The sequence below is a fragment of the Ochotona curzoniae genome, unplaced genomic scaffold (genome assembly GCF_017591425.1).
Source record: "Ochotona curzoniae isolate NIBS_2020 unplaced genomic scaffold, NIBS_Ocur_1.0 contig_1, whole genome shotgun sequence".
Taxonomy (NCBI): domain Eukaryota; kingdom Metazoa; phylum Chordata; class Mammalia; order Lagomorpha; family Ochotonidae; genus Ochotona; species Ochotona curzoniae.
The window spans coordinates 14,587,373-14,599,517 of NW_024464918.1; the positions used below are offsets into that span (position 1 = coordinate 14,587,373).

The following is a 12,145-nucleotide window of genomic DNA, read 5'->3' on the forward strand; positions in this document are numbered from 1 at the left end:
AAGCCCAGGATGCCGGGCCTCACCTCCTGTTTCCAGCTCGGCAGGTCTGGACCAGAGAAACCACGGAATATGGGCAAAACTCTCCTCACCTCAGCACCTCAGCGCCTCGGCTGCCTGCGCGCGCAGGGAAACTACAAATCCCGGCGTGCCGCGCGCGCAGCGGGCGGAGAGCAGGGCACTTCCGCCCCACGCAGCGCCCCTGCCGCCGCGTCTCGACGTGTCACCGGCGGCGCCGTGGCCGTGGCCAGGGAAGGAGCTGACTGAGGGAGTTGGAGGCGGCGGGCGGCGGCGACCCCGGTGTGGACCTGCCCCGGCACAGGAGCGTCCCGGGGTCCGTGGGGAGCAGGAGAAGGAGGCGGTGGCCCGACCCGCGCGGGCAAGATGTTGAACATGTGGAAGGTGCGGGAGCTGGTGGACAAAGCGTGAGTATCGGGGACAGTTGTGGGCCAGGCCCACGCGGGGCAGCGGCGGAGGGGCCGGGGCAGGGGGTCCCCGCGCGTGGGGTCGTCCGGGGCACGCCCCCCGCCTCGGCCGGCCCGGTGATGGCGGCGGCCGGCGGCTGCAGTCCCGGGCCTCGTTCCCACCGGCGAGGCTGGGAAGGGACCCTCCCCGTCCCCGTTCCAAACACCCTGTGCAGGCCTTCCTGCCTTCGCCCCTGCCCCAATCCCGGAGTGTGGAGCCTGCGACCGGAGGAGGGCCGGGCTGTCCGCGGCTGGGTCAGCGCCTTGGCCCGAGTGCTGTCCAGGCTCCCCGCTCTGGGCTTTGCCTCCAGGGCGAGCAGGGAAGGCTTGGGGGGTGGGGGACGCCTTGCACTGGCCCTCTCTGTCCTCAGGGTGTATAGCACAGGGAGATCTTAGGCTTGGTCGGAATGTTCCTTATTGTTACTTTATTTGTTGTTTTTTATTTGAACTCGCTTGGCTTTTATTTTAATTCCTTCAGTGTTGGAGTGGGTGGCAGGTGTAACAAGTGGCCGATGTGGTCAGGCTGAAGTTACTCAAGAGGAGAGACTCATCCTCTGTTTTTCCAGTACCAGTGAAAGTAGATGATCTACAACTTGGTTTGATTATCCTCCATTTCCTTGGTGGACCACTTGTTCCATTTGGTTTAATGAAGACGTCGTTGGGAATTTCCCCTAAAGAAAACACGCCAGCTTTGTATCCTGTTGCTCTGCTTTTGACTTGGACGGGGGAAATAACCAGGTTATGATTTGTGACTTTCTTTAAGACGTGAAAAAAACCTCAGTGACTTACCACAAAAATAAAACACTTAAATTGATTGTATCACATATAACAGTGATGATCTAGGCCAGCAGGAAATAAGGCTTAGAAGTTCAACCAGTCCTCTTCCTTTTGAGTTTTAGTGCTGATTATGCAATATGTGGTGAGAAAAATTCGGTTGTGCCACCCACCTGACCCCAAATCAGGAAGTGTAGATTGGCAGACTTTTGACACCAGAAAACAACATAGTTCACCATGAGTTGGACAGTGGATCAGATAAAACTAAGATTTGTCTAAGTTATAAAAATGTTTTCTGCGCAACCAAAAAAGGCACTATAGTGCCTAATGAGCGTAAGATGTCAGACTTGCAGGGCTGGGTTAAAGTATTGTAACCTGGGCAACTTGCCTGACTGTGCCCCAGTTTTCTGTGGTACAAAATGGAAATAATGATGTCTACATTGGAGTGTTATTATGAAGACTAAATTGCACATGAAGCTGTTAGCACAGATGTTGAGACTAATAAACTTTTGAAACTAGCAGGTGTTGTGCATTTAGAGTGAGATAAACTTTAAGAGAAATTCCAAGTTTGGAGTGTTGCTTTAATAGTATTCCTTTACATGTATTCATCCAACCATTAAGGCCTTCTGATAATAAATTCTGGGCTGTTTTGCTGTTTGTACACCCTTTGCTTTTGCTTATCAAAGATAAAATAATGGCTGATTTCTAAATCGAAGTTTCTTAGGAAGCCTCCTTATTTATTTTAAAAATGTACTTATTTATTTAAAAGGCAGAGTGACACAAAGTAAGAGGGAGATTTCCAGTCTGGTGAGTTTGTGTCGCAAGTGCGACAGCCAGAGTTGAACTAAACTTAAGCCAGGAATCCCAGCGGGGTCTTCCGTGTAGGTGTCAAGAGCAAAAGTGTCATCTGTTCCCTCCCTGCACGTTAGTGGGAAGCTGAATCAGGAGCAAGGAATAAGGTATTCATACCTGGAATGTGGGTGTCCTAAATGTCAGCTTAACCCTCTGTCCCAGCTTAAATTTGTTGGAGGATTTACTCATTTGAAGGGCAGAGATAGAGATCTTTCAGCCACTGGTTCACTCCCTAAATGGCCAAGGTGGCTAGGCCTGGGCCAGGCCAAGCCAGGAGCTTTACCTGGTCACCTCGTAGGGTCCAAGCACTACGGCCATGTTCTGCTGCTTTCCCAGGTACTTTAGCAGGAAGCTGGACTGGAAGTGGAGCAGGTGGGACTCCAGCCATCACTGACATGGGATGCCTGTGTCACAGGAGGCAGTTTAACATACGCCACAATGCTGGCCCCCCGAATTAAGTTTTTAGAAACTTCTTCAAGGCTTATCTATTTCAAGTCAAGTGAGAAAAGAAAACCACTAAGAAACGTTATTTTATACAAACTTTTTAAAACGATTTTTTTTTTTATTGTAAAGTCAAATGTATGGAGAGGAGGAGAGACAGAGAGGAAGACCTTCTGTCCAATGATTCACTCCCCAAGTGGCCGCAAATGGCCAGAGCTGCACTGAACCGAAGTTTGGAGCCGGGAGCTCCTCCAGGTCTCCCACGCAGGCTTTGGGCTGTCTTCGACTGCTTTCCTAGGCCACAAGCAGGGAGCTGGATGGAAGCGGGGCTGCCGGAATTAGAACCAGTGCCCATATGGGATCCTGGCGCGTGCAAGGTGAGAACTTTAGCTGCTAGGCCACCACGCTGGGCCCGAAATGTTATTTTAGAAATCTAAATTTGTGATACTTAAATGATACATCTTTTTCAAAGCTGTACATTTTTCTAAAGAAACTAAGACAGTGTTCCTACTAGGTTTTCTTCTCTTGTTTGTCTTAATTACTGACGTTATTAATCTTCAGGTACTTGCAGCTAAGTTTTGTTATGAGAGTAGTTATCGATCATGTAGTGGAAGACCTATTGAAAGTAATCTTTATCTGCGCCCAGCGTTTTAGCCTAGTGGTTAAATCTTTGTCTTGTATTGGAAGTTCATTAGGAAGAATTTATCAGAAGGGCTTAATGGTTGTATGAATACCTGTAAAGGAATATTACTAAAGCAGCACTCCAAGCTTGGAATTTCTCTTAATGAAGTTTATGTCACTCTAAATTGGGCACTAGTGTGTCCTGGCTGCTCCACTTTTTTCCAGCTCCCTGCTTGTGGCCTGGGAAAACAGTGGAGTTTGGCCCAATGCCTTGGGACCCTGCACCTGCATGGGAGACCCGGAGGAACCTCCTGGCTTCAGATCGGCTCATCTCCAGCTGTTGCAGCCATTTGGGGAGTGAATCATTGAACGAAAGATCTTACTTTCTGTCTCTCATCCTCTCTGTATATCTGCCTTTCCAATAAAAGTAAATAAATTTATAAAAAATAAAAAATTTGCATCTTCCTTTCTGCTATCCAGTGTAAAATGGAGACTTGAAGGTAGTTAGTCAGCAGTAAGAATGTTGCCACCAAGGACCTTTTTAAACAAAAGCATTCCTCCGTGTTCTACCCATGATAAAAAGCTTAGAACATTGGGTTATTTTACTGATGAGTGCTCAGGATTTAGTTTTCATCTTTCACTGGCAGCAAGAGAATAAATTATCCCACTCCCATGAATAGCATGTACCTGTGTCCAGTGAGACTGGGTACCTTCCAGAGCTGTAATGGAAGAGAAGCAGATCTCTGGAACTGCGCTCTGATGGTCTAAGGGGTAAAACAATGCTAACACTTAGAAATGAAGCAAGTGAGATGTTTAAGGACAGCTCTGATGGCTGGGTTAATAGAACGAAGGATCAGAAGGGATCTGACTGGTTCAGACCCCAACTCTGCCTTTTAAACTAGCTGTATGTGTGATCTAAGAATCACATGACTTTCCAGACTTTGGACCCATTAACTGTAATATGGGGGGGGGGGGAGAGGACTGGACAAAGTAACACCTTTTCCAACTTTGATAGCAATTTAAAGAAAAGTTTTCATCAAGGAAAAAGTAATTGGAGCACCAAATAATTGGTGCTTCACAGCGGCAGATAAGGTGGGAAAGTTATTTTCTCTGGATAACAATTTAGTCAGGAAAGGGAAATTGTTTTTAAAGTGTTTAGTAAATGTTGTGTTTCAATGATTTTTGTAATGGGTGCATTTCATGACTCAAGAAAATCAGGATTTATACTACGCATGCACATCCACTGAAGTTTCCTTCAAAAAGAAAAATGTACTCTTTTAAGAATGTGTTTGCTATAGCCACTTTTAGAGTAGTATCATAGCAGTTCTTGGATATAGCGGCCTAAGTCAGTCATTGACTTTTGAGGTCTTGAAGTCTTTGAAAGCTGAGTCAGAGGACATGTTCTACAGTGGCTGCACTTCCTGGTGGTATTAGAGGGATCTATTTTACAAAGTAGTGTGGGACTAAGGGGAAGCAGATAGAACCATAGGCCAGATGAACTTGGGGTGCCAGTGTCCTCCTCCTGATGGGTTGCGTAAGAGGCAGCCTTGGGAGGAAAGAGGAAGCCACAGCACTCCTTTGGAGACAGATTAACTTGATCCTGGTGCCCTGCCTCCCTTTACTTGAGGTGGTAGGAAAATTAAAATCTGTTTATTTTTGCCCTACCATAAATAGCATAAGCTGAAGGTTGGTGTAGTTCTGTTAAATTTCCCTCCAAGTTTGAAGAATGTGGTGAAAGTGACAAAATAACAGTATATCCAACCTGCTACTTATTGTTCAAGCCCAACTAAACCTTTTCTTCCTTTCAGAGTAATGTCAGTGGTAAATCTGTTTCATCAGTTGCCCTTTTCCTTTTTGTAGTAGTGACTCGGTGCTCTGGCTAAGGTCCTAGAGCAACTGTTATTAGATAGTCCATTTTAAGTTATTAATGATGGCCGCTGTCTCCCCCATAACTTTTTGTTCTGTATCTGCTTGTTTTAGTTCTTAAAATTTTAGATCATATACTGATTTGGAAAGTATCATTCTGGTCAGCCAGCTCCAGACAGAATGCTTCATTCAATTCTTTCAACGAAAATATATTTATTATTTATTTGATTAAGCACTGAGTTTTCTGAACTCATAAAGTGAAATACCTGCATTTAAGAAACTCGCCCCTACAAACATGCTACAACCAGCATGGATTAATGACTTTGCTTTCTTGCAGCATACTGTCTGATTTTACCCTGAAATCTGTCCAGTGCTTCTTGGAGCTTAAAGTAAAGATAAAGATGATTGTCGACTTTCTAATCTTCCATGTCAACTTTTCTTTGAACTGATTGTAGGTAATCATTTTTACTAAGACAATAATTATTCTAGTAACTGTACAACAGTAGGTACAGAGAAGTTTATCTTCTGGCATCTGTTAGGATGATTTTCTGTACTTTAATCTATTTAGTACTGTTGTCAAGATGCTTTTAAAAACTACTTAGCAGCCTCTTAGGTTTTCCTGAACTCAGTAGTGTTCGTTTGCAAGTAGTTTTCCTCTGTTTGCAGATAATGTTCAACAAAAGTAGTCACTAGTACCCGTACATTTCACAGTATAGCTCCCATAGTTGAGTTTCTTGCTGTACTCTTTTTCCTGTTTATTTTTAATGATTATTTACTGTTTCATTTAGGAAGAAAGAAATACATAGGCAACTTAGCTAATTTTAATATTCTGGCGGCTTTATTGTTTAATATTGCATTTTTACATTTATTATGTAGCTGGGATTTTAGCTTCTGTGCAAAATGTCAGGTCCAAAGAGTCGTGGCGAGCAGTAAGAGCAGCACCTTGCTTCAGCCCGGCGGCTGGCCTTTGTGAGCTGACCCTGACTGCGGCCCAGTCTGGGTCAGGATAAGTAATTCTATGAATACATCAAACCCTACAGTAAGCATTTACTTGTTAAAAATTTAGTCACCATTGTTGTGCCCTAAATAAAAAGGCAATTGCTTAATACCAGATACTTAGTATTCAGTTTTTTGTTGCTTTATAATTATTTTTGATGGGTGAATGTAGCCTTTAATTCTCTTAATCTATAGGTTCAAAGTCCATATTCTTTTCTTTCCTCCTGGTAGTATCTTTGTTGAAGAAACTGAATTGTTTGCAATTCCCTCCTTCTAGGTTTGGCTAATTGCATCCTCATGGAGTTATTTACATGTTCCTCTATTATTGTATCGGTTCAAAGCACATTTTTAGCACTTCTAGTGTTCCTGTAAACAAAGAGTTATACTTTAGACTCAGGTAGCTGCACATTACAATAGTAACTGTTTACTGTTTCTTTCTTTTGAAAAAGTACTTATTTTAAAGGCAGAGTGACACAGAGACAAGGAGTGCTTCCATCTATTGGTTCAGTCTCCAAGTAAACACAACAGCCTGGTCTGGGCCAGCCTAAACCAGGAGCTTGAACTTCCTTCCAATGTCCTATGTAGTTGCTAGGGGCCCAAGTATTTGGACCATCTTCTTGTTGGCTTCTCAGCCATTTTAGCAAGGAACTGGATGGGAAGCAGAGCAGCCAGGACCCAAACTGGCGTTCATATGGGCTGCTGGTGTTGCAGGCAGTGGTTTAACCTGTTACAGCATAAATTTAGCCTATTCTTTGTGTTTTAGGGCATTATTTTTCATGTGAGATTTCCTTGTTTGCTCTAATTGTGTGTGTATATTAATTATTTTTCAAATATTTTATTAGTTGAATAAAGTTAGAGAGGCTGAAAAGAATCTTTTTTCTACTGCCTGCTTCATTCCGCAGGTGGCCACAATAGCAGGGGCTCAGACAGGAGCCTGAAACTTCACCCTATCTTCGAAGGTGTAGAGGCTCAAGGACTTGGGCCATCCTCTGTTGCTTTAGCAGGCTCATCAGCTGGGAATTTGGAAGATGAGTGTCCATGACTTGAGCCAATGTCCATGTGCAGTCACTGCAGCTGGTAGCTTAACTGTTAACACCAAAGCGCCATCCCCCTGTTAATTTATATATATAGTGATTTGATAACCAAAGTAATTTTCCCACTATGGTTAGGCATGCACATGATATTTAATCATTTTGGAAAGCAGTTAGTGGCTTGAAAATGAACGTTGAGTTGAAATCTTGTGCCTGCTCTTGAGGAACAGTATGCCAAGCATTAGAGGCATGGCTGTGAGTCTCCATGAATTCAGAGTGGGTGGAAGTAATGACACATGCTTTACAGTGTTGAGAGAGTTAGATGTGAAACGCCTATTATAGTACTTGATATGTAATAAACTGTTGATGTTACTGTATTATATATAAAATAACCTGGAGAAATGAAAACATTAGTGTTTGAGGCAATAAAAATACACCGTTAGAGATTATTTGCAAGTATGTAAGGACTATACTGGTCCACAACCTTTTTTTTCTATGAACACTCCTAAAACTCTTAACTAAAAAGACAACTTAACCTTCATATAGGAAAACTCATTTAACTTCTTTTTATGTATGCCATGTTATTTTTACTGAAGTATAAGCTTTACCAAATTGTAAAGTATGTTGTAGAAACCCTCTTTTAAAAGACATGTTGAAGAATAGTTTTCAGAAAGACATGTTGCAATTTCCATCTGCCAATTCTTGTAATATTTTATTAAGCTTGTTTATATTTTTTTCAAGATTTTAAAGATATTGCTAATGTAAGACATTTCTTTCAAAGCAGAGTAGTTACTTCATAAATGTGAATTAAGATTCTTTATTCTTTAGAGACTGAGCAATATTAAGAAAAGGAGCTCTCTGAAATAATATCAAATTCCTGATCTCTGACAGTAGAGGAGTAGTTACACAGGGAAGGACGCTGCAGAGAGGATGTGGTGGTTCTCTAACACACTTGCCCAAATTGACAAATTCTTTCTGGTTTATGAGAGCCCTACAGCCTGAAAATTAAGTAAAGTTAAAAGAATATGGCAGGGCCCGGTGCGATGGCACAGTGGTTAAGGTCCTCGCCTTGCATGCCCGGGATCCCATATGGGCGCCGGTTCTAATCCTGGCGGCCCCGCTTCCTATCCAGCTCCCTGCTTGTGGCCAGGGAAAGCAGTCGAGGACGGCCCAAAGCCTTGGGACCCTGCACCCACATGGGAGACCTAGAAGAAGTTCCTGGATCCTGGCTTTGGATTGGCATAGCACCGGCCGTTGCGCTCACTTGGGGAGTGACTCATCGGACGGAAGATCTTCCTCTCTGTCTCTCCTCTCTGTATATTCGCCTTTCCAATTAAAAAAAAAAAAAAGAATATGGCATAGTCTCATGTTAGAGCAATTTATAGTTATGATTTGTGGGTAGATTTAACTAAGTTGTTAATTACTATTAAATCTATTAATGTGCAGTGATGGTCATGCAAGCTTTTTCTTGGGAATAATCTGGTGGAATCTGGCATTTATGATTAATAAGTAGCAAACAGAAAGTTGGTTGTTTTAGAATTTTTGCTTTCTTTTGACATAATTTCGTTTAGTTCTAAATTTTCTGGGGAATATATAAATTTTGCATGGTTCCTATGCAAGTCTTGAAATTTTCACCACGAGGTTGTCTTATTTTTAAAGATTTATCTCTTTGTATTTGAAAGGCAGATTGATAAGAGAAGGACAGACAGATATTCCATTCGCTGGTTCACTCCTCACAAGGGTACAACGGCCAGAGCTGAGCCATTCTGAAGCAAGGAGCTTCTTCTGAGTCTCCTACACCAGTGTTGGGGCCAACACTTTGGGCCACCCTGTGCTGTTTTCCCAGGCCACAGCAGGGAGCTGGATAAAAGTAGGACACAAACTGGCACCTGTATGGGATCCGACACTGTGGGTGAAGGATTAGTTAGTTGAGCTGCTCCACAAATTTGTCTTTGTGGTAAATGTACATGTATGTTTTATGCAATGTCTCAAGAATTCTCATCAAAATATTGCTTCACAATTTTAAAGTACAGTTTGTTTTCTATTTTACTCATTTGTTGTCATTTCTTAAAGTCAATTAAGTTATCTGGATAGAACTTTTGTTTTTGATTGCACTGAAGATACCAGATAATCCTTACTTAGGTGTATTTGACTTATATTTATCAGTTCAATACTGAGTGAGCTTTTGAAGTATGCTCATTTCTCATTAAGTCAAATATAATTTTTTAGGTTTATTTATTTTTTATCGGAAAGTCAGATATGCAGAGAGGAAGATGTTCCGTGCAATGATTCACTCTCTAAGTGATCACAACAATGTGCTGCGCCAATCCAAAGCCAGGAGCCAGGAACTTCCTCCGGGTCTCCCATGTGGGTACAGGGTTCCAAGGCTTTGGGCCATCCTTGTCTGCTTCCCCAGGCCACAAGCAAGAAACTGGATGGGAAGTGGGACTGCCAGGATTAGAACTGATGCTCATATGGGATCCTGGTATGTTCAAGGCGAGGACATTAGCCGCTAGGATAATGTAAATTCTGTGGGAATTTGGAGTAGAAAGAAACAAGATTGAGCAAAATTATCATGAAAGAGAGGCCCTGGTATTTAAAACAGTGTTTATTTTCTGTGAAGATGTGACTGAATAAGGTGTCACAAATGAAGAGGGAAATCAGCATGCTAACTCTGAGAAATGTTCTGAAAGGAGATCCCTATTCTAGCTCAGTTGAATAGTCCCAAGTAAATAATTTGAACCATGGATTTTTTTTTTTTGAGAACTTAAAGAAGTGAATTAGAAAGTGTTGCAAATTTTAATAGTGAGATTGTGCTTCTCTCTCAGAAAAGTTGAGTCTTAGGGGTAGGTGTGTGTGTAGTGCTTAAGAAGCCTGTTCCTTATCAGAGTACCTGGGTTCAAGTTTGGCTGTGTTCCTGAGTCCAGGTTCTTGTTAATGTTTACACTGGAAAATGATAGGTGTTGGCTCAAGTAGTTTGATCTCTGTCACCCATGTGGGAAAACCAGATTAGTTCCTGATTCCTGGCCATTGTGGTCATTTGGGAGGTAGACTAGTAGGTGGGAGAACTCTTGTCTCTGCAAAAAACTTTATATATATAAAACTTTATATATATATATAAAGGAAGAAATGGGAAAATGTCTATGCTATCAAACAGCACAGCATCCGACATTTGTGTGCACAAAGATGTGATTTTCCCATATTGAATCACTACAGGATGTTGGTTTTTGTCATTCACTTAGAAGGATTTTTTAAAAGATTTATTTATTTTTATTGGAAAGTCAGATATACAGGGAGGAGGGGAGACAGAGAGGAAGATCTTCCATCCATTGATTTACCTTCCAAGTAGTTGCAACAACCCGAGCTGCACCGAACTGAACCTAGGAGCTTTTGCCAGGTCTCCCACACAGGTGCAGGATCCTAAGGCTTTGGGCCGTCCTCAACTACTTTCCCAGGCCACAGGCAGGGAGCTGGATGGGAAGCAGGGCCACCAAGATTACAACTGGTGCCAATATGGGATCCCAGTGCGTTCAAGGCGAGGACTTTTAACTACTATGCTATTGTGCCTGGCCCTACTGTTGCAACTTGTAAGTACTCAACGAAACTTCCTTAAGAAACTTTAATTGTACCCAGATTGTCCCATCCACTGCTTGATTCCCCACGTGACCACAATGGCTGGAGCTGAGCCAGTTGAAGCCAGGACCTCTTCCAGGTCTCTCACATGGATGCAGGGTTCCAAGGTTTTGGGCCCGCCTCCACTGCTTTCCCAGGCTACAAGCAGGGAGCTGGATGGGAAGCAGGGCGTGAGCCAGGATTAGAACCAGCACCCACATGGGATTTTGGCACGTGCAAGGTAAGGAGTTTAGCCACTAGGCTACTGCATTGGGCCCAGTTCTCATATTTTTAATTCTAGAAAATTGAGATGTTTTGGGTTCTCTGCATGTCTATTCTTAGCTTGTTTTTTCTGCCTCCACTGATTTACTTTGCTTATATCACTTAAGTACATGGAAACAAAAAGCATATGCAAGTGCATATGTATATATAACCAGTAACTATTCTGATTATGTCAATAAAATCCTCCCCTAAAATTTATTCTTCCTTAATGCTATTTTCTGTTAGTCTTTTACCTGCAATTCACAAGACTTACGTTGTATTGCAACCCCTGTTGGCTTTTAAGTTGTTTATACTAGCAGCTGACTACTGAGTAATTTAAGAGTCTGTCTTATGGCAGCACTATTCTAATTAGAATGCTAGATGTTTGCACTCTATTTGGCAAACTAGTATAAAATATCTGTGTATGTGAAATTTACAGAAATATTCAGGATTGATGCATCATCTTTAGATGTGTATCCTCAGTGGATTTCTACCTGCGTTATCCCTAAGCCATCAACTTCATTTGAAAATGAAGGGTAGCTTCAGGTTGATCATCGAGACTGGCATCTTAGCAGGCTTAGTGTTAGCATTCAAACCAGCAGAACTGGAGAAATGTATTGGAGGAGCCTGTCGTGCCAGCATGCTCTGTGGATGCTGCTTCCTGTTCTGGCTGCCCCACTTCCAACTCAGCTGCTCGCTAACAGCCTGGAAAAAGCAGAAGATAGTGGCCAAGTGTTTGAACCAAGTTTCCTATATGGGACACCTGGACCGAGTTCCTGGCCACAGCCTGGCTCAGCCCTTGCCTTTTTAGCCTTTTGGGTGTAAAAATCAGTGGGTGGAAGATCTCTCTTTAAGTTTGACTTTCAAATGAAATGAATGGATAAGTAAATAAAATTTTAAAGAAACAAATGTCCTGGAGATTTAATCCTGATTTTTAATTTAATGTAAGTAATATTCCTTTAGCCATCTTGAGATTATTTTATAGAGTAATTTAAAAATTAACACATGGGGCCTGGTGCAATAGCCTAGTGGCTAAATCCTTGCCCTGCACATGCCAGGATCCCATATGGGAGCCAGTTTGTATCCTGGCTGCTCCACTCTCCATCTAGCTCCCTGCCTGTGGCTTGGGAAAGCAGTAGAGGATGACCCAAAGCCTTGGGACCCTGCACCCACGTGGGACACAAGGAAGAAGCTCCTGGTTCCTTTCTTTGAATGGGCACAGCTCAGGCC

The 12,145-nt window shown here is 42.7% G+C and overlaps 1 protein-coding gene across 4 annotated transcripts in view; it reads left to right on the forward strand.

Annotated features, from left to right (window-relative positions):
• The first annotated feature begins 231 nt into the window (after positions 1 to 231).
• Positions 232 to 12,145, forward strand: part of CLINT1 (clathrin interactor 1) — a 57,173-nt gene continuing 45,259 nt past the window's right edge. For 2 of the 4 annotated variants that reach the window (XM_040988183.1, XM_040988098.1), the window contains exon 1: positions 233 to 422. In XM_040988183.1, coding sequence (XP_040844117.1) covers positions 382 to 422 — 41 coding nt within the window. In that variant the 5' untranslated portion in view covers positions 233 to 381. Of the gene's footprint in view, positions 423 to 12,145 lie in introns of all 4 variants that reach the window. The other 2 variants (XM_040988270.1, XM_040988022.1) reach the window with 2 other exon arrangements.